General features: G+C 40.8%; 1 protein-coding gene across 4 annotated transcripts in view; it reads right to left on the reverse strand.

The window, feature by feature from the left end:
- Window positions 1-25,981, reverse strand: part of FGD5 (FYVE, RhoGEF and PH domain containing 5) — a 117,079-nt gene that overhangs the window by 12,281 nt on the left and 78,817 nt on the right. For all 4 annotated transcript variants that reach the window (XM_052776689.1, XM_052776686.1, XM_052776688.1 and 1 more), the window contains exons 9-15: window positions 23,980-24,030; window positions 22,339-22,397; window positions 15,407-15,478; window positions 13,852-13,920; window positions 6,130-6,213; window positions 4,426-4,505; window positions 501-600 (exon numbers count right to left, since the gene is read on the reverse strand). In XM_052776689.1, coding sequence (XP_052632649.1) covers window positions 501-600; window positions 4,426-4,505; window positions 6,130-6,213; window positions 13,852-13,920; window positions 15,407-15,478; window positions 22,339-22,397; window positions 23,980-24,030 — 515 coding nt within the window. The remainder of the gene's footprint in view (window positions 1-500; window positions 601-4,425; window positions 4,506-6,129; window positions 6,214-13,851; window positions 13,921-15,406; window positions 15,479-22,338; window positions 22,398-23,979; window positions 24,031-25,981) is intronic.

Here is a 25,981-nt window from a genome sequence, read left to right on the forward strand (position 1 = left end):
AATAGCATTTTTATTTTTTGTCAGATGCATTCTTTGCCTTCTTAACTGGGAGCAATACAACTGAAATTAATGAGATAACAATAGTATACGTCAATTGTGCTGGTACAATTAGAATGTTGCTGGTGGGGTTTGTACTGGCAGTGACTTTATTATGTTTATGATATTAGTGTAACTAATGGGTAGTTTTGTTTTCTTAAAATCTATGAAGTTTGTAGCTATTTTTAGTTCATCCAAAATAGTTACCCTTTAGGACAAAACAGTCTTCTTCCAGAAGAACTCCTATTTAAGCAAAGACCACAGAGTGTGATTAACATTTCAGAGGTAGCCTATGAGCTGTAATGAGCTTCATTGTTTAAGCTTGGCATACTGGTTTAAATGAAAATTGTAAGAACTCTTGCCGCTAGGAACTCTGCATTTTATAATCCTCCTCCTTTCCTCTCTCTATTTCTTTCCCTTCCCCCTTCCCCTTTCAAGCATTAAAAGACTTGGCCGCCTTTTACCTCCACGCTGCTGTGGAAAGTGGAAGTGTTGTGAGCTTTGTAGTCATCTGGGATGTGTCTGCTGATGCAGCTGTACCAGTCATCCCTTTCCGAGCAAGAGCTGTGGAATGAAATACAGCAGAGCAGTCAATGCCATGCACAGCAGGGAGTGAAACAAGCTGTTTCTGGATCAGAGGAGAAAAGCTTCACTTTATGAATGTTTGCTTTTCCCCACTACTGATTTGAACTGGTAATTTTCTGACCAGGAACAAAATTGACTGTTGGGACATATTCAGTGGGATGATTAGTGTAGATCCATGGTTAGGACTGTGACTGAGAAGGAGCTAAGTGGCCAGAAAATTTTTCAAAGTAGTTTCTGACTTTGCCATAAGCTGCTCAATCCTAGATCACATAGGACAATATGAAATGTCTTTTTGTCATGTCTGCCCTAGTTTAGGCACTCTAGCGCGTGTAGTGTGGGCATAGGTTGCTCAAAGTAAGCGTGTTTATGCTCATCTCTACAGTGGGATGCTTAGATGATTTGCATGTTGGAAAATGCAGAAGTCTGTCACCCACAGTAGAGATGTGAATGCTTTCATTTTCGTCTAGCTCCATCACACACAATCGCCAGTCTCCTGGCAAGAGGCCAGGACAGCAATTTGGGAAGGAAGTTCTGCATTCCCTCTAGTTGCAGTTATGCATGGAGGCCAGTAGTTCTCTAGACTGGCCCCTAGATGCCCCCTTTGCACAAGGCAAAAGAGTGAGCACTTTGCCAGTCCAGATATCCCAGAAAATCAGCAGGGCTCTTAGTGCCTGTTACTTCCCAGATGCATTCGCTGTGTTACAGCCATAAGGTGTCCTGCCTGTTAGCTGGTTTTCCTGCTGTGACTTCAAACTATGTGCTTCCTGTCCATCTGAAATTGCACAGCTCTAGCCGTTCCCAGCATCAGTCACAGGAGGGAATGCAACTCAGTGTGGTCTCCCCTCCCTGAGTCATACCAGCCACTCATATTAAAGCTACCCACTAGACTTTGTTGTAAAAATTAGCAGTGGCATCATTGCCAGCTGCTGTTCAGCTTTGATTTCCTCACACTGTCCTCACGAAGGCCACCAAACAAGACATCTGAGAACAATGTCTTTTGTGGTCTTTAAAAAAAAAAAAAGCACATAAAGAGAGGAAATGCCAGATTTTATCAGTGATCTCTGACTTAGCATTCCTCTGCACCGTGAGCATAAGCCCTTGTCTGAAAAACACCAGCCTCTGTAAAATTCAACAGGCCTGGAGCAGAAATTGGAGCAGAAACTGAGCCAGTGTATCTACTGCATATAGGCTAACATCTGCAAGCCAAGGGGCTTACATGAGATTATCTCTGGCAAGAGTCACACTACTAATCACTCCTTATTACTACCAAAAGTCCCATCAAATTACACTTTCTTTGAAATCTGAAGATGTCTGTATCTTCCAGGCAAATCATAGCCTGTAAAACACTAAAAGAAGTCCTGTCTTCAACCCTTCTCTTGCTAATTCTTTCTTGGAAATTCTCTTCACTTGAGAATTAAGATATGATTTAAAAAACCAAAGGAAATCATGGCCCATAGAGTGAGGTAAATTAAAGCCACTTTGGGAAAGACGTAAGAGGGACAATATTTTATTAAAAGCCTGATACCTAACTGGCCCCTTTAACATCTTCTCTACTCCATTAAACATCTCTAGGCAGTAATCGCAGGTTATTAGTGTCTAAATGTGGGAGTAACACCTGTCTGCTGATGAGTAAGATAAATTATGTCAAATGGCACTGGCTTATTCTTAATTAGCTATTTCATTGGTTGCATGAAGGCTCAGGGAAGCTCAGACCTTGACTCACCATTGCCACATTTGGTCCTTGTTTGATTTTTGGGCTGCACCCTTTGTGCTGAGCTATCAGTTATCTGTGTTGGTTCATATATTCTTCCTTAAGCAAATAGAGAAGGTCAAATTGCCACTGCAGTCTCCTGGACAGCAGGGGACATCCATAGAACACAGAAACTGGACTAGGATGAGATGAGATTTTGTCGCAGTGCTATCACTGTCACTCTGAATTAGCCTTTTAGGGAGGTAACACTGACTGCGTTCTCCCAGTGCTCTGGTATTTTATATGGGCACCACATGGTTACCCATGTCCAAGAAGAACATTTCTGAAATGCATATAAAGGTATAAGAGCAGTATGAGCCTTCTCCATAAATGCTCTGTGCTCAGATCTGTTACCAGCTCGCTGCAAGCCAATAACACAGCTCTTTGGGTGAGCGAGCCGTTTTCAGCAGGGTGTAAAGACTTTACAGTGCCATCTGTTCATATAGCCACGCTGACTTCTGAGCTTTGGTGATACTCATTCTACTGCCTTTAGTCCCTGCCACTCATTCCACATTCCCTCAGTGCATTCACCTTGCTCATACAAGTGTAAAGGCATTGAGGTTTGGGTTGTGTTTGTTGACAACTGTACTCCAGTGCAGACTTGCAACACCTTGGTATGAGTGGTAAAAGATACAGTCTTTAGGGATACTTGAAGCCTTCTGGTACTTTTCTGTCTTTGGTGCTCCTTTTGGTGAGTGTAGCAGGCCAAGGATGTTGTGCAGTGGGATTAGGAGAGCATGCTGTCCCACCGGTGTCTCATCAGCTCTGCCAGCCAGTACAGAAAAGGAGAGGAAAAAATGTTCTTGGGTGACTTATGGCAGATCAGTCCCAGAATGAGCAGCACAAGAAGGGAAAGGGGCTCTATCCCAGCACTGTGATAGGAGTCAATCTCCATCTGGCTGTTATCAGAAGGGCAACCTTTTAGTCTCAGGCCCTGGTTCTATCTACTACCAAAGAAACACAGCTTGCAGTGGCCTCACATGCTTTGTTTAGGCTAACTAAGCACAGACTTGATATGGGTACAAAAGGCAAAGAAACAACCTAACAATGCAAGCAGAACATCCCAAGCTTCTCACTAAGGATGCCAACTTGAGTTGCCCCGAATAAAGGGGACATGCAGCAGTTATTTCCGCTCTACAATACAGAAGTACTGTACGCATCCTGCTTTTTTAACTGGCAGCAGGTAATTCAGAAGTACTGTGTGTATATTTTGACGGTTGTGATGAGTATGCAGCTCTAAGAAAATCTCAGACATTTTCTCATTTGCTGGTTATAAAAGGAAGTAGACAAAAAGGCTTTGACAGGTATCTGAGCACTGCCCACAGATGGCAAGTGCTCTGGGAAGGATGAGAGCTCCAAATTCTGATTTTGAATAAGAAAGTGGCCTCCTTGTCTTTCTATTGCTATCTTCTGATCAGAAACTGACCTACAATCTCTTTCTGGCATTAGCTTGTGATCCCAGGACAGAGATACTGACTCCCAGTTGGCAATCAGTACTAGCACTACACAAACTCATTAGTGAAATTCCTTTTAGTAGAAAGACCCATGAGGTTGCCAGTAAGGTTTAATTTTGGCTTTGTCATTTAAGCACTATTAAATGCTTTTATATCTATTGCATGATATTACCTAATTGCTATTTTCTCCAGCAGTTTTGCAACCCTAGTTGTATGAGGTAACAAGTGAACTTATAAAAGGGAGATATAACATACTCTTAGTGTCACAGGGAAAAAGTGTGAAAGATAATGGAAACGACTCAGGCTTCTTAGTAACGGACTTTATTCTCTTTCCTTTCTCTTTACGATGTTACCAAGAGCTGACTTCTAATCTTTACTCAGTATATGAGTTGAATTAATTACAGTTTATGAGCTTCACATTTATAATTAATATCTTCATTGTATAGTCAAGCACTCAGCCATTGTCTGTCACAATAGCACAGACTGAAATTGAGTTAAAAAAGAATGATACACCAGTTAAGTCTTGGGTATTGGTTAGACTAATCTAGAGATAAGGACTAGAATGTAACACCCTCTGCCATGGCTGTTTGGGGACAGTACCTTGCTGACAGGGTCAGGCAATATTCATCATATTCAATCTTCAGGACGTTTTGGGCTTTTTCTGTCACTGGGCGGCTGACCTAGAAACAAATGCCATGAACATGAATGTGGACATGAGTTAAACCATCTATAACCAGTACACCATACAAGTCTCAATGGGTATGGATGTATGGTGTCTCAGCCATCTGTTTCATATTTCAATGCAAAGAGATGGGCAGATAGGGTTTTCTGTCTTTTTTGTTGCTGGTGTAATGAGGAATGCTCTCTATTTCAATATGGTGGTGGTGCTAAAGGAAAAAAAATAATTTAATCCAACTATAAAGGTAAGGATAAAGTATCAATCAGTGTTCAGTTTTAATATGACAAGCTTAGGAATGTTTAGTCTGACAAGTGTCAGAGCATTTGGGGCAAAAGTTTTGGCTATTCTTGGAACGAATGGAAATAACTTTCTTCCTGACATGCAGACATACAGTGAAGCACTTCAGTTCAATGAATGCCTGTCTGCAGCAAGGCTCTTTAAGAGCTAAAAAAATACTTAAAAGCTACAGCTCAGCTAAAACCTTTTCTCTGCCATGTAGTGTATTAGCTGTCTACCAATAGCAACAGCCACTTAGGAGAAATATAGCTTCATGGCACTGATACGTTGTTATTAACGAGTATCTATTATGCCAGTGACTCAGTGTTTCAAATGTACCCCAACACATACCTGCTCTGCAACTTCTTTTCACTTAATGGTAGAGTGTTTTGGCAATTCCTACCCCAGCTGGGAACTCATAGTTGGTTTTAGACTATCAGGTCTCTAGAGTGATCAGCCTCCTACCTTTTCATAACACCTCAACCCACCCATGTCATTCTGCTGGAATTAATGATTAGTAATTCTCATCTTGCATGTTTCCTAGATCCCCAGACTCCTGACTTGCCACTTCAAGTCCTCCTTCACATAAATACAACTTGGCATATTAACTATAGAACAGTTATGACGGTTCTTTGTGGGAGTTATGCAATGGATGGCTAGGTAAAAAACAAAGACCCGTCCAGCCCAATATCTCCTGTTGCACAGGTAGGTACTGGTGCCAATGGATGCTTAGGGAAAGAGTGTAAGAACAGGACAATTGTGTCCAGTTTCTGTAATCTGCAATTTAGAAATTTCCTGAAGAAGAGACTGTGTTTATGTGCATGTAGTAGCTCCCAATACACCTTTTCCCCATAAAGCTGGCTAATGGCTTTTTGAACCCATTAATTCTTTTGATGAAAACAGTTAAAGGGCACATGAAAACCAGGCAAATGAAAGCTTATGTAAATTTTGAGTGGCAGGAGTTTAAAACCAGGCAGACTAAGCCCTAGTGAATATGTTGTAGGGAACAACCATACATTGGCTGGAGACATGAAGAGAGGAATGGACAAAATGGGATAATAACTCTTTTCTGTCTCCAGTTTCATTATCAGATGGTAAATCTGATTTTGGCTTGTATTATTTATGCAGCCTGCATAAGGCTGTCATACTAAGGCACAGCCTTATAGATAATCTTTTATATGTTTGCTTTATATTATTTTTCCTTCTGTCTCCTTTAAAAGACAAGGGAATCCCCTGATAACAGATCCATCCCCTCTTTCCCCTTGCTGGATATGAGACATAAACCAGCAAAGCACTAACAGCCCACTATACAACTTTAATTCCAGACTGTAATACAGATGAGGCATTACCTTCATGCCTGACACAGCCAAGGTGTTTTTCAGTCGGTATTTGCCATCCTTCTGGGGATATGTGTACAGCAGAACATCGTTCATCTATATGAAGAGAAAGACAAAATCAATAATCTGCAATATGGCTTGCAGACCTTCCCATTACTCCTGGGGGGGGGATACCCAGAACAAGCAGTAACTTGATGAACTGCTAGGACTGTTACTAAAGTCAGGCCCAAGCCACACAGCTTAGATCAAGACCTGCATTTCCACAAAGCTCTGGGGAGTCTGCATCCAGGACTTTGATTTCTTCCCATTCTTGGCTGTTGCTAATGGCTAAGCAAGTAGATAATCAGCTCTTGTTTATTCAGCTTGGGTGAAACAGCTGCCATGTTCAAGTTGGGAAGGCAGGCTCTGCATTTACTACCTGGCAACACCAACTAACTGCCCAGGATGCTGCAGCTCTGATTCTCTCAGGGTCCCCCTGACAGTGGAGCTGCAGTGAGGCCACAGGTAGGGCTGGGCTTCTCAGACTTCCATTTTCTGGGCAAAAAGGAATTGGAGGTGAGGAGAGGTGCCATGGTCTGGAGGAATGATTCAGGGAGGAATGGTTTGGATATTTGAGAGCAGTAACTGTATTTCACTGCTAGCAAAACTTGCCTAGACATCTGACAGCTTTGCTGAGTCTGTGGGCTGCAGCAGAGACCATGGAAGGGCAAAAATGAGAAACTTTTTTTCATTTTATGAGGAAAAAACCCCTGTACCTTAACATCCCAAATATTTCCATAGTTCTCACGGCTCCTTGCAGAATGCATGCTTTTCAAACAGCTTCATAATAAATGGGATCAAATCTCTGCTGTTTGCCTAACTTAATCATAGACATCATTGCAGCCTTTTATCTTCGTGCCAACAAACTAATAAATGAAACAGCAGAACTGGACCTTGTAGATCTTTGCTGGCCTCCCCTTACTACTAGAAGGAATAACAGTGTTGGTGGGCCTTAACATTGCCAAAGTAACGCTTGTGTGTATGTATTCTTTCCTTTACTTGAATGAGCAGGTCATGTTCTCTTGTTGTCTTTCCCAGGCTTCTCACATCAGTGCCAATATGCATAAACTCAGTCAGCCTGTCGATTACTGTACTGGGGTACTATGAACAAAGATGTGCAAAGGCAATGTAAAACCAAGGCATAGGTAATACTGTGTGATGTCAGACATGAGGCATCTTAAATGCAGAAATTCTCAAGAAATTAAAAATCAGACAGAAACCAGCTTCACTTGGATTCCTCTGTGACAAAGGCATTCAAATATAGCCAATTGGATGGTAATATTGTATTTTGGAAGGAAACCTGTGACAAAGAGAGACACAGAGAAGAAGGGAGGAAACTGAAGAATGATTTGGCAATAAAATAATGTATCCTGTATGACTGGAATTTTTGGGGTCTTGATAGTACTACCTGACCACCTAAAACTGCTGGTGTAAAATTTTCACTAATTTGCTTGCCTGAAAAATAAACAGAAAGTGGAGCATTATGGATGTTTTCTTAAAAGGTCATAGTTTAGCTTTCTTACAGAGCAGGAACAATGGTTAAAGAAAAATGACATGGAATTAATACTCATGGGATTAAATCCTTATCACCTTGGACTTAACAGCAAAACTGTTGTTGCCTTTATTAAGGTCATGAGTTCATTTGTGGACACCACTTCATTAAGTAGCTGTCTGATTCACAGCAAATAAGGCTTATGTGCATTAGCTGCCCCTCTTTAAAATGCAGATTCCCATTAACATGAGGCAATATATACTGAAGAGTTGCTTTCCCCAAAACTTTTACTTCAAATTTTACTACTTTTAAAAATTGAATTGGGTTTACTGAGTAGGATCAGCCAATATTTTTGTAGAAAATGCTGAAACATTTAATTCTAACAATTTAAAAAAAGACTCCCATGCTCTCCTGCATTGGCCACTCTACTGTGTATTTCTCTGTGTCCTTCTAGTAAGTCTTAACTCATGCAGAGTTTAAAGCTCTTTTAATATAACACTTCTCAACTGAGGATATAAAAGCATACTATCAAGTTAGAATAGGAGTCTTATGTTCTCTGTAGTCTAAAGTGGAGTATTTACTCTTTTGCAATAACACAATAGAATTTCCTTAGAACAAGGTGACAAATGGCTTGTCACAGAGTTTTTCTGTGATTTACTTATTGCTCCATAAATTACCCTCTGTGCTAACATTAATCCAGTCAGCAGTGACACCTGCAGTGTACTGACCACATGATCATTCCCAGTTTAACCAGGGCTATGCATAACCAGAAAATTCATCACAACCTACTGCACAGCGAGTATCTGGGAGAGTAAGGTAGAAAAAAATGAGCAAATGTAAACCTTTCAGTGAAAAGCAGATGAAAGCTATTTTCACTTGATATTACTAGTAGCAACTAGGACTCCAGCAGCCAGGTGGGAAAAAGGTAAAAAGACAGGCAGACTTTATTGCTGACATCAAGAGAGTACTCTGTGAAATAAGAGAATACTAGTGAAATCTCATATTTGCCTGGTGATTCTGCTGTCTCCTGAATGTTCAAAGGATTATATGAGAAAACAGGACTTCCTCTGCCACTCGTCAGTGCCAGTACTTAAGGCTTGTTTCAAACCACAAGAAAAGATAACTAGTTGTGGGCACTAAGCCCAGGGAAGTGAACTCCTAAGAGAGATTTTCAGGATTCTGGCATAATGTGCTACTGAGTTTCTTGAATAGCAAACTCCATTTATTTTATTTATTTTAAAAGTTATATATTTCTTTAAAAAGCAGCTCATTCTTTTATTACTGTTGATTAAGGATGACACCCTGGTGCATACCATTGTCACGACAGCTCTGGTTAATATACCAAGATTTTATTAAACATTAATGATGACTTTGCTTTACAATTGCTCACTGGAGTTTTTTTTTCCTCCTGTTTTTCTCTCCCACATATTATATAGCAGTGGGCTGTGACTCTGAGGTCCCATCAGCCACAGCTTGAAACAAGGAAATTATGACAAATATTTCAAAGCTTGCTAAGCAAGGCACACATATTCACGAAGAAAGAAAGGGTTTGTACTCACTGCTGTCTCCTTTGCCACATCTACACTGGAGACCAGAGTGGTAGCTATATGAATGGTATGGACAGAACTAGCATCAGTACCAGTGGTTTCATGCATCCTTCTGCTTCACAGTGCATACTGTTCCCTGAAGCAGTGAGGACTGGGCCATGATAAAAGTTGATCTTGCAGCCCCTTGGGAATCTGTGGTAGAAGAGATAGACTGCCATAACCCCCAGGGGAGTTCCCAGAAGTCCTTGGGCTTCAGACCCACTTCCTGTTTGCCAGAAAACTTTTGAATAAGTGGGATCCCCAAACTGCTCAGATATTGATATAGGAGCAAATATTCCTATTCTGCACTGCTCTATGCATGCACACAGTCTCCAAAACAACAGTTGATAACACAGAGAAAGAAGGATACATCTGCTCTTTAATTTTCTTTTTTTTTCTGTTACTACTCTTTTTCCCCCCTTCTTTTTATAGTCTTCTCTGTTGTGAAGGGAACTCAGTAACATTAGAGGTCAGTGCAAGTTTTCTAACCTACAGTGTCCAAATTTATTGATCCAAACAAGTTTATCTATGCCCTGCTGAACTGCTGGCATCCATACATAATGCACTCTCTGTCTAAAAGCTCCTACCATGTGTTAGGTTTTTCTGAATGTTTTAAAGGGTGGTTCATTATGGACCCTGTGTTGTTCTATTCAAGTCTGCATTAAACATCCCCTGAGTGTCAGTGGAGCAGCCTGAATGTGTGCTGGGGCTGCATTTTCCAAGCTCTGACTCCAAAACCTCCTGTAGTCCAGCCCTGCCAGCTAGAGCATTAAACAGTCTCCCATTTGATAGCAGCTTCCTGCACCCCACTTGCAACACAAGCAGCCTTTGTAGAGGAATTCTTGGAAGGGTGAGATAAGAGACAGTGTCTGAGTTGCAAAGTCCTGTGGCTGGGGGGTAATTAGGGGGCCTGCCAGCGTCAGCAGCCCATACTGTGCTACAAAGAGGCCCCAACATCCTGGTAAACAGAGACCGGACTCAGGAAACAGGCGCACAGCAAAACTCACCAAACATCCTGCCAGGAAACACCAAATTCAACAATACCATAAGCCTGCACAAAACAGCCAGCCCAAGTAACCTTGTGATACACACAACATACACCCACAGAAACATATGCACTTCAAAAGCCCCTAACTGTGTGTCCTACACACTCATGCCTATATGGGCTGCGCATGTACCATGCTCCTCGTGGGCATATATTCAGAGCACAAGCACGCACACAACCAAAGCACACCCTGAATGCACAGGCCAAGTAGGAGTCTGGCACATACCCAATTTTTAGAGCACTTTCTAACTACAGTGTTAGTTTGGTGGGCTCATCTGCTGGGATGTGTAGGGGTTAAATTCTCAGGTTTATCCTTCAGTGTATACTCTTCCACTGAAATTCTCTCCAGGTCCTGGGCTTGATTTAGCTTAGCTTCAGTCAGAGTAAGTTCACTACTAAGAACTTCAGAAAATGCTGTTCATGTAAAAATCTGTTTTGGGTAGCTAAGGTAAATACACTTATTTCATCCAAAGCTAAACCAAACTACACCTATACATGTTAGCTTCTGGTGATCTTTTTGAGTGGCAGCTGACGTGTGAAGCATCAAAAAAAGCAGCCAGTTCTAAGCATTTTTTTTTGATTAATACATTAGGACAAATTCTTGTCCCACCTGAGTTTTGCCAGTGGCTTCTAAGGATTATGATCTGGTCCTTAGAAGATAAGGGCTTTAAATAAATGTGGGTTTTAAGAGACAGTGTTTAGGAGATTATTCTAGTCTTGGGGTTTTGTGGGTTTCGGTTGTTGTTTTTTTTCCACACAGTGTCCCCAGGCATCAGAATCAAGACGGCACATGGTTTGGGGTAGACGCACTGGCAGAGGGAAAGATGTTCATGCAGGCCTTGGCTGTTACAAAAAGGTGTTGGCAGTGATGGTTGGTAGGGCCTTAAGACTGACACAGTAAAGATGCTATATGCCAAGATGAAAATATGTTGCCATAGCTATGCAGTAGTTGTCTCAATGTATCCACAGGCTAAAGAGTCCATTAAGCAATTCATGAGTGGTGGTGGCATGAGTGGTGGTGGCACAACAGAGAATCCATGGCATTAGCACTGACAAGCAGATAATGCAAAACCATTCAGGTGTTAATGCAGGAATTACCATATTCCACAGTGACTTGCTTTCCTGCATTTTCGCTATACATGCCATTGCTCTGCAAACCTGAGGAGCTTTCAGGGTGGAGGAGATGGAGTAAAAAAAATCACTGAACCCAAAGGCAGGTATTTGCCAATAAGTTTCAAACTGTTTCCAAGATCCAATCACTCCAGCCCCATCCCAACAGAAGACATAATACAGGAAGCCTGAAATGGGTGCAACTTCAGTGTGTTAGAGCAGGGAAGAAGCCAGTTTTATGTGTCTCTTGGTGCTTAAAAGTGACCACTATGCTTTAGTCTAGCTCCATCACATACTTTGCATGAGAGCACATTTGGTCACAGTTTGCCTTTCTGACTGAAAGGAAGAAAAAACCGCTGTTTCTGAATACTGAGAGCATCTAATAACAATAGGACATTGGCTACTGTAACATCTCCAGCTGCCAAGAGACACTTCTCTCTTTGCAGTTAACATCCGGGTTTAAGCAGCTGAACTCTCCCCAGGAATCAAAAATAGTTCCTAAACTAGAAAGTGCCAGAAACTCATTTCTGTGCTTTCTTTGTTCCAGTAATACTTTCAGCCTCTTGTGACTTTCAAGCTGACTTTTTGGACTACTTGAAATTTATCTCAGTTTATCCCAAGTTTAAATTATTTTCCTCTCAATGTTTATTACCAACCTGATTTCTGATCTTCCTTCTAAATTCTTTATATCAGTTATAATAGCTAGGTTTGTGACGCTTCAGTGTTTGCCATAGCAGGGGATTATGATAGCAGTTACAAATGCACTGGAAGACAAAATGGTAACAACTTCTTGGAATTTGGTCCCAGCTTTAGCCACGACTCCAAAATGTTTTTGTAATACTAGCAAAGGTGAGAGTTTCAGAAGAGAGATCAGTAAGGAAGCAAGTATCATCTGTTATGAAGTGGTCATCAGTAGGCTTCAGAGTTACTACTGCTGAGAACACTGTTTCTTAAAACCAGCTCCTGGAGATTCTGGCATGGCCATTTTCCCTTGGCTGCAACAAAGTCATGATTTTGACATTTATTGCTGTTGTTACAGTCCATTGATGCCGACTCAGTAAAACAGCACTGCAGCAATCTCATATTTGAAGATTTGGGTGAAATCCATCAGTTTCAGTACATGAAAGTCTGAATTTTTACAGAAACCAATGAAGCCATCAGAAAAGTACAGTGCCAGCACTGTGTCCCATCCGATCTGATCTTTGATTATGACTGCAATACATGATTGAGGAGGCAAAGAAGCTTGTGCATCCACTCATGCACAAATAGGAAATATTAATAAGAGGGAGAAATAAGAAGCATTAATGGCAAAATGTGTGACTTCTGTAATAAGCCATCTCTCCTCCTCACAATGGTCCCAGGGTGAAAAGCTGTCAGCACTTATAGAGGCCACAGCAAGTATGTATTCCAGGCATATAAGCCATTTATTGTAAAATAAATTCTGCAAACAGTACTTTAATGTTAATAGCAGCAGTAATGCTCAGTTCTTTATGGCTCTTTTCTGGGAAGGGTCTCTAAAGAATTTTTCAGACATTAACAGGTAAGCAGGTAACAAACTCCTAAGACACAGGCAAGTATTATTTTCCCCTTCATACTGATAAATGCATAAAAATGCCCGTGGTTACACAATAAGCTACCTGAAAAGTTGAGAACAGAGCTCAGGAGCCTGGAGTCTCAGATACTCTCTAATTGCTCAATGTAGTGTGTAATGCAAAACAGAAAGCGTAAGTCTTAATAGCGTATCTCCAAAACAGTGGTTTTTCATCTGTTTTGATTTGCAAATACTTGCAATTTTTGCAGTAGGGTTGTGGACCCTTGTGAAGGGTATTCCAGCCAAGTGATGAAAGATTCATTTTTCTTAACTGTGTTAGAAGAATTTTGCAAACCACCATTGAAAACTATTGCTCTAGTCAACAGGAAGCTGGAAGTGTGTCTTCAGAGGGACTATACCGAGGCAATGCACACAGTTATCAGGTAATTTACATAGATGTGGACAGCAGGAACTAAAACCCAGTCCTTGAGCTTCAAGGATACAAATCTCCCAAGTGAGTCCAAAGAAAGCTTTCATAAACTTTAGCAGTAGGATGTTCTCTATTCCTTCTAATCAGATTTCCTAAGGCCTTAGGGTTGGACTTTCAAGTGTGAAGCTTAATTGCTGAAAGTATTCAGGAGCTCCCATCCTCCTGATCACCTTGGAAACTTGCACTCCTTTGCAGAATTATGGCTTAGTCAAGGCTGTACATAGCTGTGGCACAAAGGGAGGGCTGCACAGCCCGTATTCTTGTATGCAGGGCCAACAGGATGTGTGAAAAGGGCTACAGTCCTGTTAGCAACAGAAACTCCCTCACCACATTGCTGCTGATGGTTAAATGACTTGCTGCCTGAAAGTTTCTGTCAGGGTTCAGGGCGGCGCAAGTGCAGAAAATATGAGAGAGACAGTAAAAATATAAAAGAAATCTTACCAAGAACAAATGCCGAGGGTGCCTGTTTTTGCCAGAGACTTTCATCAGCGTTCCTTCTTTAACAAAGATCTGAAGGAGAAAACAGCAGATTGTAATCCTGACACTTCTCATTCTGAATTGTACTGAGAAAAGAGAATAGTCTTCCTGGGGAAAGAGCTACTCTAACTGCTTTCATCAGCACAGGAAGAGATAGATAACACTTGCTTCTAGCCTTACTCCTTATGATCTGGCTTAGTCTTTGCCTGCGTTAGCCCTGCTGCTCTTCATGGCTTGCGTTTGTATTAGTACCAAATGGGTTAGAAACCCACTTGTCCTCAGCCCACTGCTTCTGCACTGTGGACTGTGCTCAGAGGTGACTGTCACTGATTGCAAAGCTAACATGTAATGGCCTTCAGAAAAGAACTCATCTTTAAAAATCCTCTAAAATAGACAGACCAAAAAGAAAAGGTGAAACCTTGGGTTTCAGCACACTACACCTACATAACTATGCCTGCATACATAATCTGTACATGTTTGCAAACACAATACTTTGTTGGTCCATATTGTTACTATGTATGTAGATAGGACTATGTATGTAAGCAGCTAAACCAGCATACTAGAACTTGATTGCAATAACATCAGTGGATTAACAGTCATCTACTCTTTTTGGATGGAGAACAGAATCTGGTGTAGTTTTCCACTCTAGAACAATTTATAATCAAAGAGAGCAATGCCACAAATTCTGTATGCTGGGTTTTGCAGAATTTGTTAAAACCTTACCTGGTGAGGGCAAGTGAGAATACTGATGTTAGAGAATAAATAGGGGTTGACTGCAGTATTTGGCTGATGAGGATTCTTGCTCTACGAGTATGCATGCCTTGAAAATTGCTTCATGAGTTTTGCTAAAGATATTGGTGGACTGAAGGGAAATTTATAGTTGCAGAACTCAAGAAAGAAATCTTTTGAAGTCTAGAGGCAGGTTGGAGCTGAGGAAACTGGGCAGCTTTAAAAGCCAGGAGAAGAAATTTGCATTTGATGTGGATGGGAAGACAGAGCTATACACTCTCCCACATTTCTATTCATTTGTTGCTTAAAAATGATGTCTTGCATTAAAAGCACCACTGGGAAATGGTGAGAATAAAAAATTGAAAACAAATAATTTCCCTTGATTTAAGGCTGTTACCCAGCCAAATAAAACTCTGAGCCTTTCCAGGCTGCAAGCGATTCTTGCTAGTGTTGTAGCCTTTCAACAGGAGTATATAGGGAGGAAAATAGCAGCTCCATCAAAACACACTACACGTGGGGTGGCTGAGGACAGCTGGAGTGAAAAGTCAAATGGCTTTTCTGTGTAAAAGTAGGGGCAATGCATGTCTTTCCCAGCCTGAGACTCTTGGCACATCTCTTTGTGCACTGCCAGAGTGATGGCTTTTTACACAAAGCAGTGCTCCAACTCTTTATCACAGTAGCTCAGTAAACAACACCTGTAGACGCCTGAAATCTGGCCATCCACACAATCAGAGATATAGCTGGCTGGAAACAATGCCCTTATCAGCATAGGTCTGCCTGCAGCACTCACCCTTCCTGGCTGGAGGAGGCCACTCTGCCCTCTCACACTGTGCTCAATGTGTACCAGCTTCTGCAAGTTTTCCTGGGGGAGAGAAACAGCATTTAGGAGAGCGCGTGGTGACTGTTCTTTAGACATGCAGGCAAACCTTCCCTCACCCCTCCTCACCATTTTATTTCTCTAGAAGTGGTATTACAGAATTAGGTTTCAGAGAGATGTGAACCCAGGGATTTTACGCCCAGAAAGTCTTATTCCAGCCTTACAGGTTTTATAAAACCTCATCATCTGCATTCACATCTGCTGTGGCCTTCTACAGTCCTGTTACCTCTGATAGCTCAGTTCACCTTCAAAAGGACCTGCTAACTCCATACGATATTTATACAGTGGTTTCTTTGCTGAATTTATTGATCTGGGAACTAATAAACTGGAAGCAGAGACAAAGTACAGTATCTGCTCCAAAGGCCTGTGCATTACTGGCATGACACAGATAATCCAAAGCATGCTTTAATACTATAGAACTGTTGCTAGGATTATCTGGAGGTTTATATTCTGTGATAATGGATTAATGGCTTTGCAATAGGGGATTTAGAAGGTTAACTAGTAAGCAGGCAATGAAGCTGCATCTCTCTTCAATGCTTTGCAAAAATCAGGAAGTTCATTATCAAACTCTGATACTATTAACTGCCTACCTGGTCTTAAAGCACAGTCAGTCAGTGGGTGCTGGCATGTGGCATGAATTTATCTACGAAGATGGTAAAGAAGATTGATCTAGCTAAGTCTGTGCTCTCATAAAAAAGATGGTATTGGATGAATATACAAAGGAGGAAGAAGGGATGTCTGCACCTTTGCAATATTGCTAGAGTCTTTTCAAATCTCCTTCCGTTTAGCAGGTGAGGCTGCTAAAACTGAGGCTTGTACACAGGATTCAGCTGTGGTTTTATCTGGTCAGAACAGTAGAATGGGCTGCACAGCAGCAATGAGTCATCACTGGAATATGTCTAAAAATTGGGAGTCTCTTGTCTAAGTTAGCTATTGTATCCTAAATCCTCAGTTATGTACCCAGATAAACTACAGACTAAGGACCATATTTGATATAGCTTCAGACCTGTCAGCCTTTGACTACAGTTTTCTGTTATGACAGATAATGGTCTGTTTTCCTATGCTTCATTGACTGGCATTAAGATACCCCTGGGCTTAGTTAGACTCGATTAGATTGTACAATATATCTGCCTGATACAAATCAGTGCTGTCTACAGAATCAGCTAATTAAGAAAGCTATCATAGATACCAGAAGGAGCATATCCATGTCAACATGATGGTCTGTCAAGGCTAATTTACCTTGGATTTCAGCTAACACAATTAATGTACCTCTCTCAGCTTGCTTTTTGAGACAAGCCTGAAGTACCTCCATATGTTACTGTCCTGGTGAAATATAACACTTGTTTAGCATGATACTAGGTTTAGTTCTTAATCAGTAACCGCATACCAAACATATGGAAACACCTACAAGCCTTGACCAGCACAGGGCTGCATTGTGACCATGCAATATAACTGGCAGTTGACACATTTTCAAGAATTCCAGCGGTCGCGTATCTCTTTTGCAATGCAGGAAGTAACAAATGGAATTTTTCAGGTCACTTCTAGAATACTATAGGCCAGCAAAATGGAAACAGAATCTATAAACTAATAGCACAGGAAATACCAGGGATCATGGGACAGCTGACATTTGCAAAAGACATTTGCAAAGGACTTTCCCATCACTAAAGGGTATTTTAGCCCTAGCAAAACTTGTCAAATTGACAGCTTCCACAATGGAAACCTGTTCTTCATCCGCAGAAAAGGCAGTGCCCTCCTGTGAGCACACTCATGGCCAATGCTAGTACTACTCATTGGGTTTTCTACAAGAGTGAGAGGAGAAGTTGCTCCAGCTCAGATACACCCCAGCTTTTCTTAGGACTGCTGGCAGAGGTGCCTGTTGTAATGCTGACATTTGCAGTATGGACACATGTTCACCAGGAAATGGACAGAGAAGTATCAAACTCATTTCCTGTAGGAAGTCAGACAGCCATCACATGTGAAGGACAGTGATTTATCTGGGAATGTGGGCAGCTGAGGCATAGTTTCCCTACAGTTCCCTTAAAATTCCCTATTTACATAGTTTTCTTCATTCTCCTTAAAACTATCATCATTTTCTTTTCAAATATCCTTCACAAACTATGATTAAAAAATGAAAACAAAGCTCCACCCAATTAGTATTGCAGATGTGGGTGGCTGAAATCCTTCTCTGGCCATTTTAGCAGTGAACTGCAGCTTCCATCATGTTATCATTATGTCTATGCAGGAGGAATGCCTCCCCAAGGAATTCACCAGCTGTTAATAGCAACAATGATTTATAGCTTTTAGCATCTCAGGGCCTCTATTAGATTGTAGAATTTCAGAGAGCAATACAAACCCTGCTTAGTTCAAGTAGTGAATGTCTCCTAGAGTTACAGATAGACTTAATGCTATGCAGTGATGGTATGCCTTATGCCTCTGTTTGCACATCTGTAAATTGTGAATAGTATTTTCCTACTTGATGAAAATGCTGTGAAGATAGCTAATCTCACAATGTGTCTGAAAATCCTGGGTTAATTTTTCCCAGGGAAAAACTGCTAGAGTGTTTTTATCACAAAACAAAAAAGCTAATAATGAATCATTGCTATTCTGCAGAAAATGTAGATCATAATTCAATGCTCCTGTCAGATTTTTGGAGTGTAGTTTGATGAGTTGATAAGTGGCAGCAGAAATCTTCCTCCTTCCAGGTACATGCCAAGTCTAAATTATTGCTTAGAACTTCAACCAGGTACATGACAAGTTATAAATGCTCTATCTTGAGTGGCATTGTTCAGTTTGTTCCGTAATTAGAGTAACTTCTTAAATTATTTGCATTTTTTAAAATCTGAGAGAAAGAAAAAAACTGCTGTTTGTGGCTTTTGTGGCTGGGTTATTAATTCAGGAGGACAACCACTTATTTAGCAGGATATTGAACTTTGATTCTCATGAACCTGCACCTTCACAAACCCCACAGCATTCACACAGATAGGAAAGAAGGAAGTTTTGTTTCATCTCCTCCAGGCCACAGTTTTGAAAAGAGCAGATGTGCTCTGATGATATGATAAAAAATGAAGTGTAAAAATCTATGCAGGATTTGTGAAAAATTGTTCCAAAACAGACATTATTAATAGCAATTATTATACAGTCTGTGACACCTGTAAAACTCACATGATACAGTGATGTTCCTCTTCAAATTAAAGCATGGCTTAGTGGAGGTAAAATCACTGCGTGATAATGCAACACAGCAAATTTTATTTTGGCCCCTTATGTATGCTTCTAACTTCAGAAAAGTATTCATACAAATCTCCCATAAATCTGAGTGAAATCTAAGGAAGCAGAGGTGCCAGAAAAAGATGTGTGACCTTGATCTGTTAGGAACTGAGCTCTTAGAGCGCTCAACCTCTAATACAGGTATCCCTAAGCTCTGAGATTACTGAGGAAGCTTTTCCTGAGATCTCAGTTTTATGATGAAATATTTATTATTTTGGTACAAAGAATGCTTTAATAATGGAAAAGTATGATTATAAATTCTTTGCCTAAGGAGAAAGAAAATCAGAATCAAACCTGTTGAAAACTTTGCTCAGTTAAGTCTGTAGTTTCAGAGTCATTCTGTAGAGGGGCCAGATTACATTTCTTTTTATGATAAAACTCTGGGCTTGTTAGACCACATCCTCCCTGCAGACTACATCTGTTCTTTTGTCTCGGTAACAGAATAGTGTTTAGGTAGTAATTAACTACTGGTTATTGCTGTCAATGCTTGAACATCACTCAGAATTAGTCTGTATGTACATCATTGTTTCCATGCATCTTGCTTTTCTGTTATGCTTCTTTCTCTCTCCTTTTCTTCTCCTCCTTCACCATTACGTTTGGCTGTAACGCAACTACCATTTCATCTACAAAGACTTCCCTCCCAACTTTTGTCCTCATGCTATCTACTATAATGGCTGATGACAAAATAGTTTGTGCTGATACCCAAAGTATCTTTAAATAGAGCTGAGAATAAGCAACCAAAGAGATCAGTGTAGCTGATAGTTTACACTCAGCAAATGTGTTCAGGCTGCCTGCTTGCTGAAGCAGAGTGTGCTGCTTTGTTTAGACATGATTCATGTTTGGAATTTTTCCTTAGCAATCAGGAGGAGTAAAAAAAGTGCTGTCTTTAAAATGAAGGTTTGAAGTGTTTGGGTTGTCATACAGCCACATCAACACAGCAAACGGGCTGATGTTATTGTATGAAGGGGGAATGTGTTCTGAGGTAGAAGAGCCAGGATGGGGTTGGGGGTGGAGAAGCTTGGAGCAGAAAAGCAGAAATAGACTTAAACAAAATCAATAGGTCCAAGCTTTTTAAAGTTTACATTGAGTGAAAATGCAGACCTGAATTTGAGTTTTGACCTTAAAAACCTGGAACTTCACAATGCTCAAAATCTTGATCTGTTGTCATGGCTTGAGATCATCTCTGCACAAAACCAGAAACCCACCAGTTGGACTTCATGTTGATCTGTAGTAATTTCACCACTGGCTTCAGGAAAAGCAGGTTCAGAGCTTCAGTCTCAATTTGTAGCTATCAGGTAGGGAAAGAGGCAGATCCAGGAAGACAGGTTTCTCTATTCAGGAAATAGTAAGTAGTTTTAACTACAACTTAGCTCTTCCTGATACAAATATTAGAAGGCTTGGGTTTTGACTGTCGCTGCCCAGGAGGAGATCATCACTGAACTTGGTGCTCTGAAAAAGCACACACGGGCTCCATGTATGACCTTGGCACACATATCAGAGACATGGCTTTTAAACCTGAGCAGCAGAGATTTCCAGATGTGAGCAAAAGTTGACATTCTTGGCTCTTGGGTTCATTTGCTGCAAGCAGAGTCTTCCACTTCTCTGAACAAAGCATGAAAGCTTCAGTTTTAACAGAAGAAGGGCACCTTGGGTTTTGAGACTCTTTCATTCTTACCTCCCCAGCTATTGCAAAAAAAATCCTTCATCTTGTTGACCTACTGTATTTTTACCATGTCGCACAGCCTGAATTCACTGCCTCACCCAGTGCTTCCATTCCCCTGCAGCCAGAGGGCAAAAGCATTAAAGAGAATATGCTGAGTCAGCAGTGCTGCTCCGTAGCTGTAGTGGTCTCCAGCATGTGTCTTTCAATAACAATTCCTGTGCATCCATTCTTTCAACCTTAAATCCTACCTGAAAACAAGCTCTTACTAAGAAGGTTGATATTTTGTTTCTTCCCTTTGTCCTGGGCATTGATGCCCAGGTGTTTTTTCTCTGTCTTTTGAATTTCATGTTTTGATGCCTGGGTGATTATTAACAACCCTCTCTCTGCTCACTAAATGAAATAATAAAGTGAATTGAATGCCATCTGTAATTAACCACAGGGAAAGATGTTTGCAATGCCAAAGAGATCTTTAATTTCACAAAGGCACAGCAAAATCCCAATGCAGGATGTTAAATTCAGCAATGTTCAAACAAGCAGTAAAATGTGAAAGCTTCCCAAAAAACATGATACATTCCCAATCACTTGAAATTCTTGCGACCCAATGCAGTGATAAAATACTTAAGATGAGACACCTTTTGAGAAAGGAACACTTCAGTATAGCCACTCACTATTGGATGAAAGGCAGGATGCCTGGACTGGGGTGCCTTGTTCTCTAACATGCATGTTGTTGAACACAAACCACATAATAGTCAACATCTTCCTTAGCAACTGCATGTTCTCCTTGGTAATCTAAATGCTTTGAAAAGAAGTGCTTAAAATGGCATTTTTTTGAAATTTTGGGCTGTATTATGACTATTTTCTAGGTCTAAGAAGCCTAGAGTTTTATCACAAAAAGAAATGTAATCTGGCCGCTCTACAGATTGACTCTGAAATTATGGACTTACTGAGCAACATTTCATTAGACTGTGAAGGCTGTAGGTACTTCTTTCTAACTACTTGAGCTGAATGCTAGATCTGTGCAGCTAAAGCAAATATGGACCTTAGGAGAGAATTTAGCTGGAGGTGTGGGTGCCTAGTATGGCAAAAAGAAAGACACTGCCTTTAGTTATCACCCAGAGGTCCACCAAGTTGAATTCCTCTGCAACCTGCTGGATCCTGTGTCTGACAGTCTCTCTGCTGCTTCCTATGCCTCCCAACACTGCTTCTTACTGATGTCAGTAGGAAACTCCTATCATCTTAGACAAAAGTCAGACCTAGATCCTTGGAAACAAATGATCATAAGACCAGCTATATGCAGGCTATCTTTGCCAGTAAATTAGGACTCTAATATCATGTAAGCAATATTAATAAATCACACTGACCTTACAGAAACTGTTCATTACTTTGGAAAACTATATAACTTAGATACCTAAATCTGAATTTAGACGTGATCTCTAACCTATGAGAGTCTTGGCCAGTCTATTTGGTTGTGTGATGATCTGCAAGACTATAAACCATGACCTATTCTCCTGAAGTAAAATGGGATTCCAGAATTGTGGAAAATTACATAAATGAGTTCAAAATGTATCTTTGACAGTACAATTGTGATGTCTTCAACATTTCATATCTAAAAACATCCCAGGCTAGAAATAGAACCATGAAAATTCCCGTCTCTCATGTCATTGCTTCACACACCATTTCAGCAACCCCAAGAGGGAAAAAAGCTGTGCTGCTTGCTGTGGTGACTTACATCTTGCACAGCTGCACTAAAGGGCATAAACCTACTCCGTATCTGCAATACTGTAAACCAGATCTGTATAAACCCTTGAGTATCACCCTGGAGGAGGCTTCAGAATTTAGCAGAGATATGTATTCACTTCAGCAGATGTGCAGAAAAGACACTATCGATCAGGAGAGCATGTGTCATGGTAGGACTCACCGCTTGGAGCATGCTGTCGTTGGCTCGGTCTGTGATTTCAGAAACAACGAATAAGGCAGCTGAGGGATGAAGCAAAACAAATGCCATAAATCACATGAAAGAGTAGGAGAATAACCCAAATTCCTTCTGTCTGCAAGGGCATCTTTTAAAAAAATTAAACAACATCCCCAGCAGCAGCTCCTTTAACTTCTTTGGCACCTTCAGAATGAAACTGCCCAGAAAAGACACGGCACAGTGCTGTTATTTCCCCTTCCCTTCATCATTCTCTTGTGCAAAACTCTGCATCATATTTGTGCTGACCAAGAGAGCTCACAAGGTCCCTTTTAAGCACCTAGCATGGCACAAAATCTTTTTGTGACGTTTTCTAGTTGCAGATTTTTGGCAATCAGAGCTTGTGGTAGGGAGAGATTTATTTAACACAGCTTTAGGCATCCAAAAGCATGGCAATCTAAGGTGATCTGTTTCCCCTTACTGCTGAGGGAGAGGACAGGTCATCCCTTTCTCACAGAAGTGTGTATGAAATGTTGACATAAATTAACACCCAAAGCATTTCTCCACTGGCAAATAACCTGGGCCAGGGCATGTTTGCTGGCCCTGAGAGCAGTGACATAACATGGCTCATGTCCTTATCTCAGATCTCTTCCCCTGTAGAACAGGGCATCCTATCTGTTTCTGGGTGTAATCTGGGAGCATGCTAGCCATCACTGGCCAGAAATGTGACAAGCGTGTGCTAACCACAAATGAGATAGGCAGTTGTGGCCACAAGGCTTGAGCGTCTGCCCTGGCCTTGTTTAAATTACTGGTATAGCTGTAGCCCCACTGTCAGTGACTAGGGTCCTAAATCTTGCACAAGACTCTATGTCAGAACAGATTGACCTTCAGTCAGTTGCAGGCCTTACCACTATGAGTTGGTTTGGATTTACACTCAGTGTAACAGAGGTGAACTGGTTTCATTAATACAATGTTATTCCTGCTTACTCCAGTGTGGAAGCTACTCCCACTGAAGCCACAGCTAAACCTTGCTTTGACTTCAGTGGGAGTAAGAGACTTCTGCTTTATCCATCTGATGTGTTGGAAAGGATGGTGTTAGCAGCTGAACATCTGGATTTGTTCTTGATTATGCAGAACTGATTTTTATGCAATGTCTTTCAAGTTTACTTAGGCTTAAGGAATCCGGAATACAGATACCCAATTCAAACCTCCTGGGTTTCTCCAAAGTTCACAAAGCACAGCAGGCATACCATAGATAATGGTACACACACAAGCAGGTGGAGCCATCCCAATTGACTTTACAATGACCAGGCCAAATATAGACAGAACCAAAGAGGACTAGGATTTCCCCGCTGACTGGGGCAGAACTACAATATCTGCACCATGCTTGTCTAGATGATAATTTCTTCTTCTGTAAGCTCATTATGTCAAAACTATAGGAAGGCCACATGTTTCAATGAAAAAAAGATAGGGTTCTTGCCCTAAATATTTTGTCTAAATTAGTAATCAGTTCATACAGATCTTACATCTAACCTATTGACAGAAAATCTTGAAAATAATCCTGTTTCATATATTACCAGTATAGATCCTGTACCTCTTTGGAAGCAGAGTTAGCAAAGCAGAATTTTTGTTCTACCCATTTCATTTTACCTTGTGTGGCTTCATACTCTGTAGAATCAGGGCAAAGATTATTCAAGTAATCTGTAGAAAATAATCAAACACAGACATCCAGTAATCAGAATACAGATCCACATAATTTGTAGTATTATTAGCTAAAACATAAAATCTTAATTTTACAATCATAGAATGGTTTGGGTTGGAAGGGACCTTAAAAATCATCTAGTGCAACCCCCCTGCCATGGGCAGGGACATGTTTCACTAGACCGGGTTGCTCAAAGCCCCATCCAACCTGACCTTGAACACTTCCAGGGATAGGGCATCCACAGTAATGTCCCATATCACTTTATTCCAAAATAATTAAGTGTATATAGCCTCTTTCCAAAGCAAAACTCATATTTTACTTCATTCTGCTTTGAGAATCAATGCAAGAGCATTGATACAGATTTGGACTCATCACATAACTTGGCAGGTATGAACAACTAAACAGAGAGTAACAAAAATATTTCCTTGTTTCTCAGCCAAAAGAATTTCTGCGTAGCACCACTTTACAAATAATTGTCTTTCTAATGAATTCTATATTCCCATCTGAATGAATGGGGTTGGCTGTAATGACTGATTTTCTATATTTATAGTAAATTAATTACATGCATTTTATAGATACAGGAAGGAGACTCTGGTTCTGTACATGCAGAGTTCAATGATTACTACTGAACTCAATCTCATTCTGAGGTTCTGTAAAATACACACAATAGGACTTACGTTTACAGGAATTATATTTGCATTATATTCAAACCTTTAACCTGTCAGTTTTGTTTGGACTGCTTGCCTTGGATCGTCTGTCTGTTCTTTGTCTGTGTCTTTATGCTTTTAATGACTGTAGTATCTAAGTGCCACCATTTTAAAAGCCTAATCCTGAAATACTTCATTCTTACCTTTCTGATGAATCCAGGCTCCTAAATTCTGCATCCAATAATTAGGCCTCTGTGCTGAGAATGGTGCTCTGCATGGATATCCATTCCCTTGAATGTCCTATCCATAGCTGTTTCTCTTTCTAGTGCTGTGCCCTCCCTGGCGTCCCAAAATCTACCTGGCTTTTACATGCATTCAGGAAAGCATCTGCTGGTACTCAGGCAGGCAGGAAGGGGTTGTGTGGTGTTATCAGGCAATATTTAGCATTCCTTTTCACAGCTGCAAGCTCTGTCCTTGGCTATGGACATTTAACTGAGTGGGCAATTCCTTTTGGCTGTAGTGCGGTAATTGGCAACCAATATCCTCATAAAATACCCTTCCTTATCTGGTAGAAACAGCCAGTTATGAACACACAAGTACACCTGCATATTTTAATTGTTTTTTACACTGTCTAGGGAATCTGAAGGACTGCACTGTTCCAGACCTACTCTGTCCTAGCAGGCAAAGAGGGACTTGGTTTCTTGAGGTGAAGAACTGAAGCAGTAAACCTATTTTCTGAAAAATCTTTATCCAGAAGACCTTATCTCACTACACACAAAAGCTTTTCTTTTCCCAGTTAGTGCCAGTACCTGGGACAAGGAGGAGCTCAAGTTGCTTCAAGCATAGATGGAATCCAATCACTGGAGTTGCACTGAAACCCTTCCAGCTGTCTCACAAAATACCATGCTTCATGTTTGCAATTTACCTTGTGGACCACAGAAATGGGCAGAGAAAATGGAGCATAGTGGGGGTATTTCTGACAGGGACATGCCAAGTCTTTTTTCTTAGATGCAGTATTTGTGTGCATGCACTAAAAACACTGTAAGGATCATGTGAGACTACTAAGTACTGCAAACAGCAAGTCTGGAAGGTTGTCCTTAATGTAAACACACCCAGAGAGGGAAGCAAGTCAGACAGGAAAAAAGGCCTACTCTTGGCACCTGGTGTTCATTTGTATTGCTCGTACTAAAAAAGCAAAACCAGCTGTGAATAATGAGTTACATCCTTGATCAAAGTGTCTGAAGCAAGATGAAACTGCTGCTAATCTGTGCTGTGAATAAAAATTTCATATGGTTACTTTGTT

The sequence above is a fragment of the Harpia harpyja genome, chromosome Z (genome assembly GCF_026419915.1).
Source record: "Harpia harpyja isolate bHarHar1 chromosome Z, bHarHar1 primary haplotype, whole genome shotgun sequence".
NCBI classification, from domain to species: Eukaryota; Metazoa; Chordata; class Aves; order Accipitriformes; family Accipitridae; genus Harpia; species Harpia harpyja.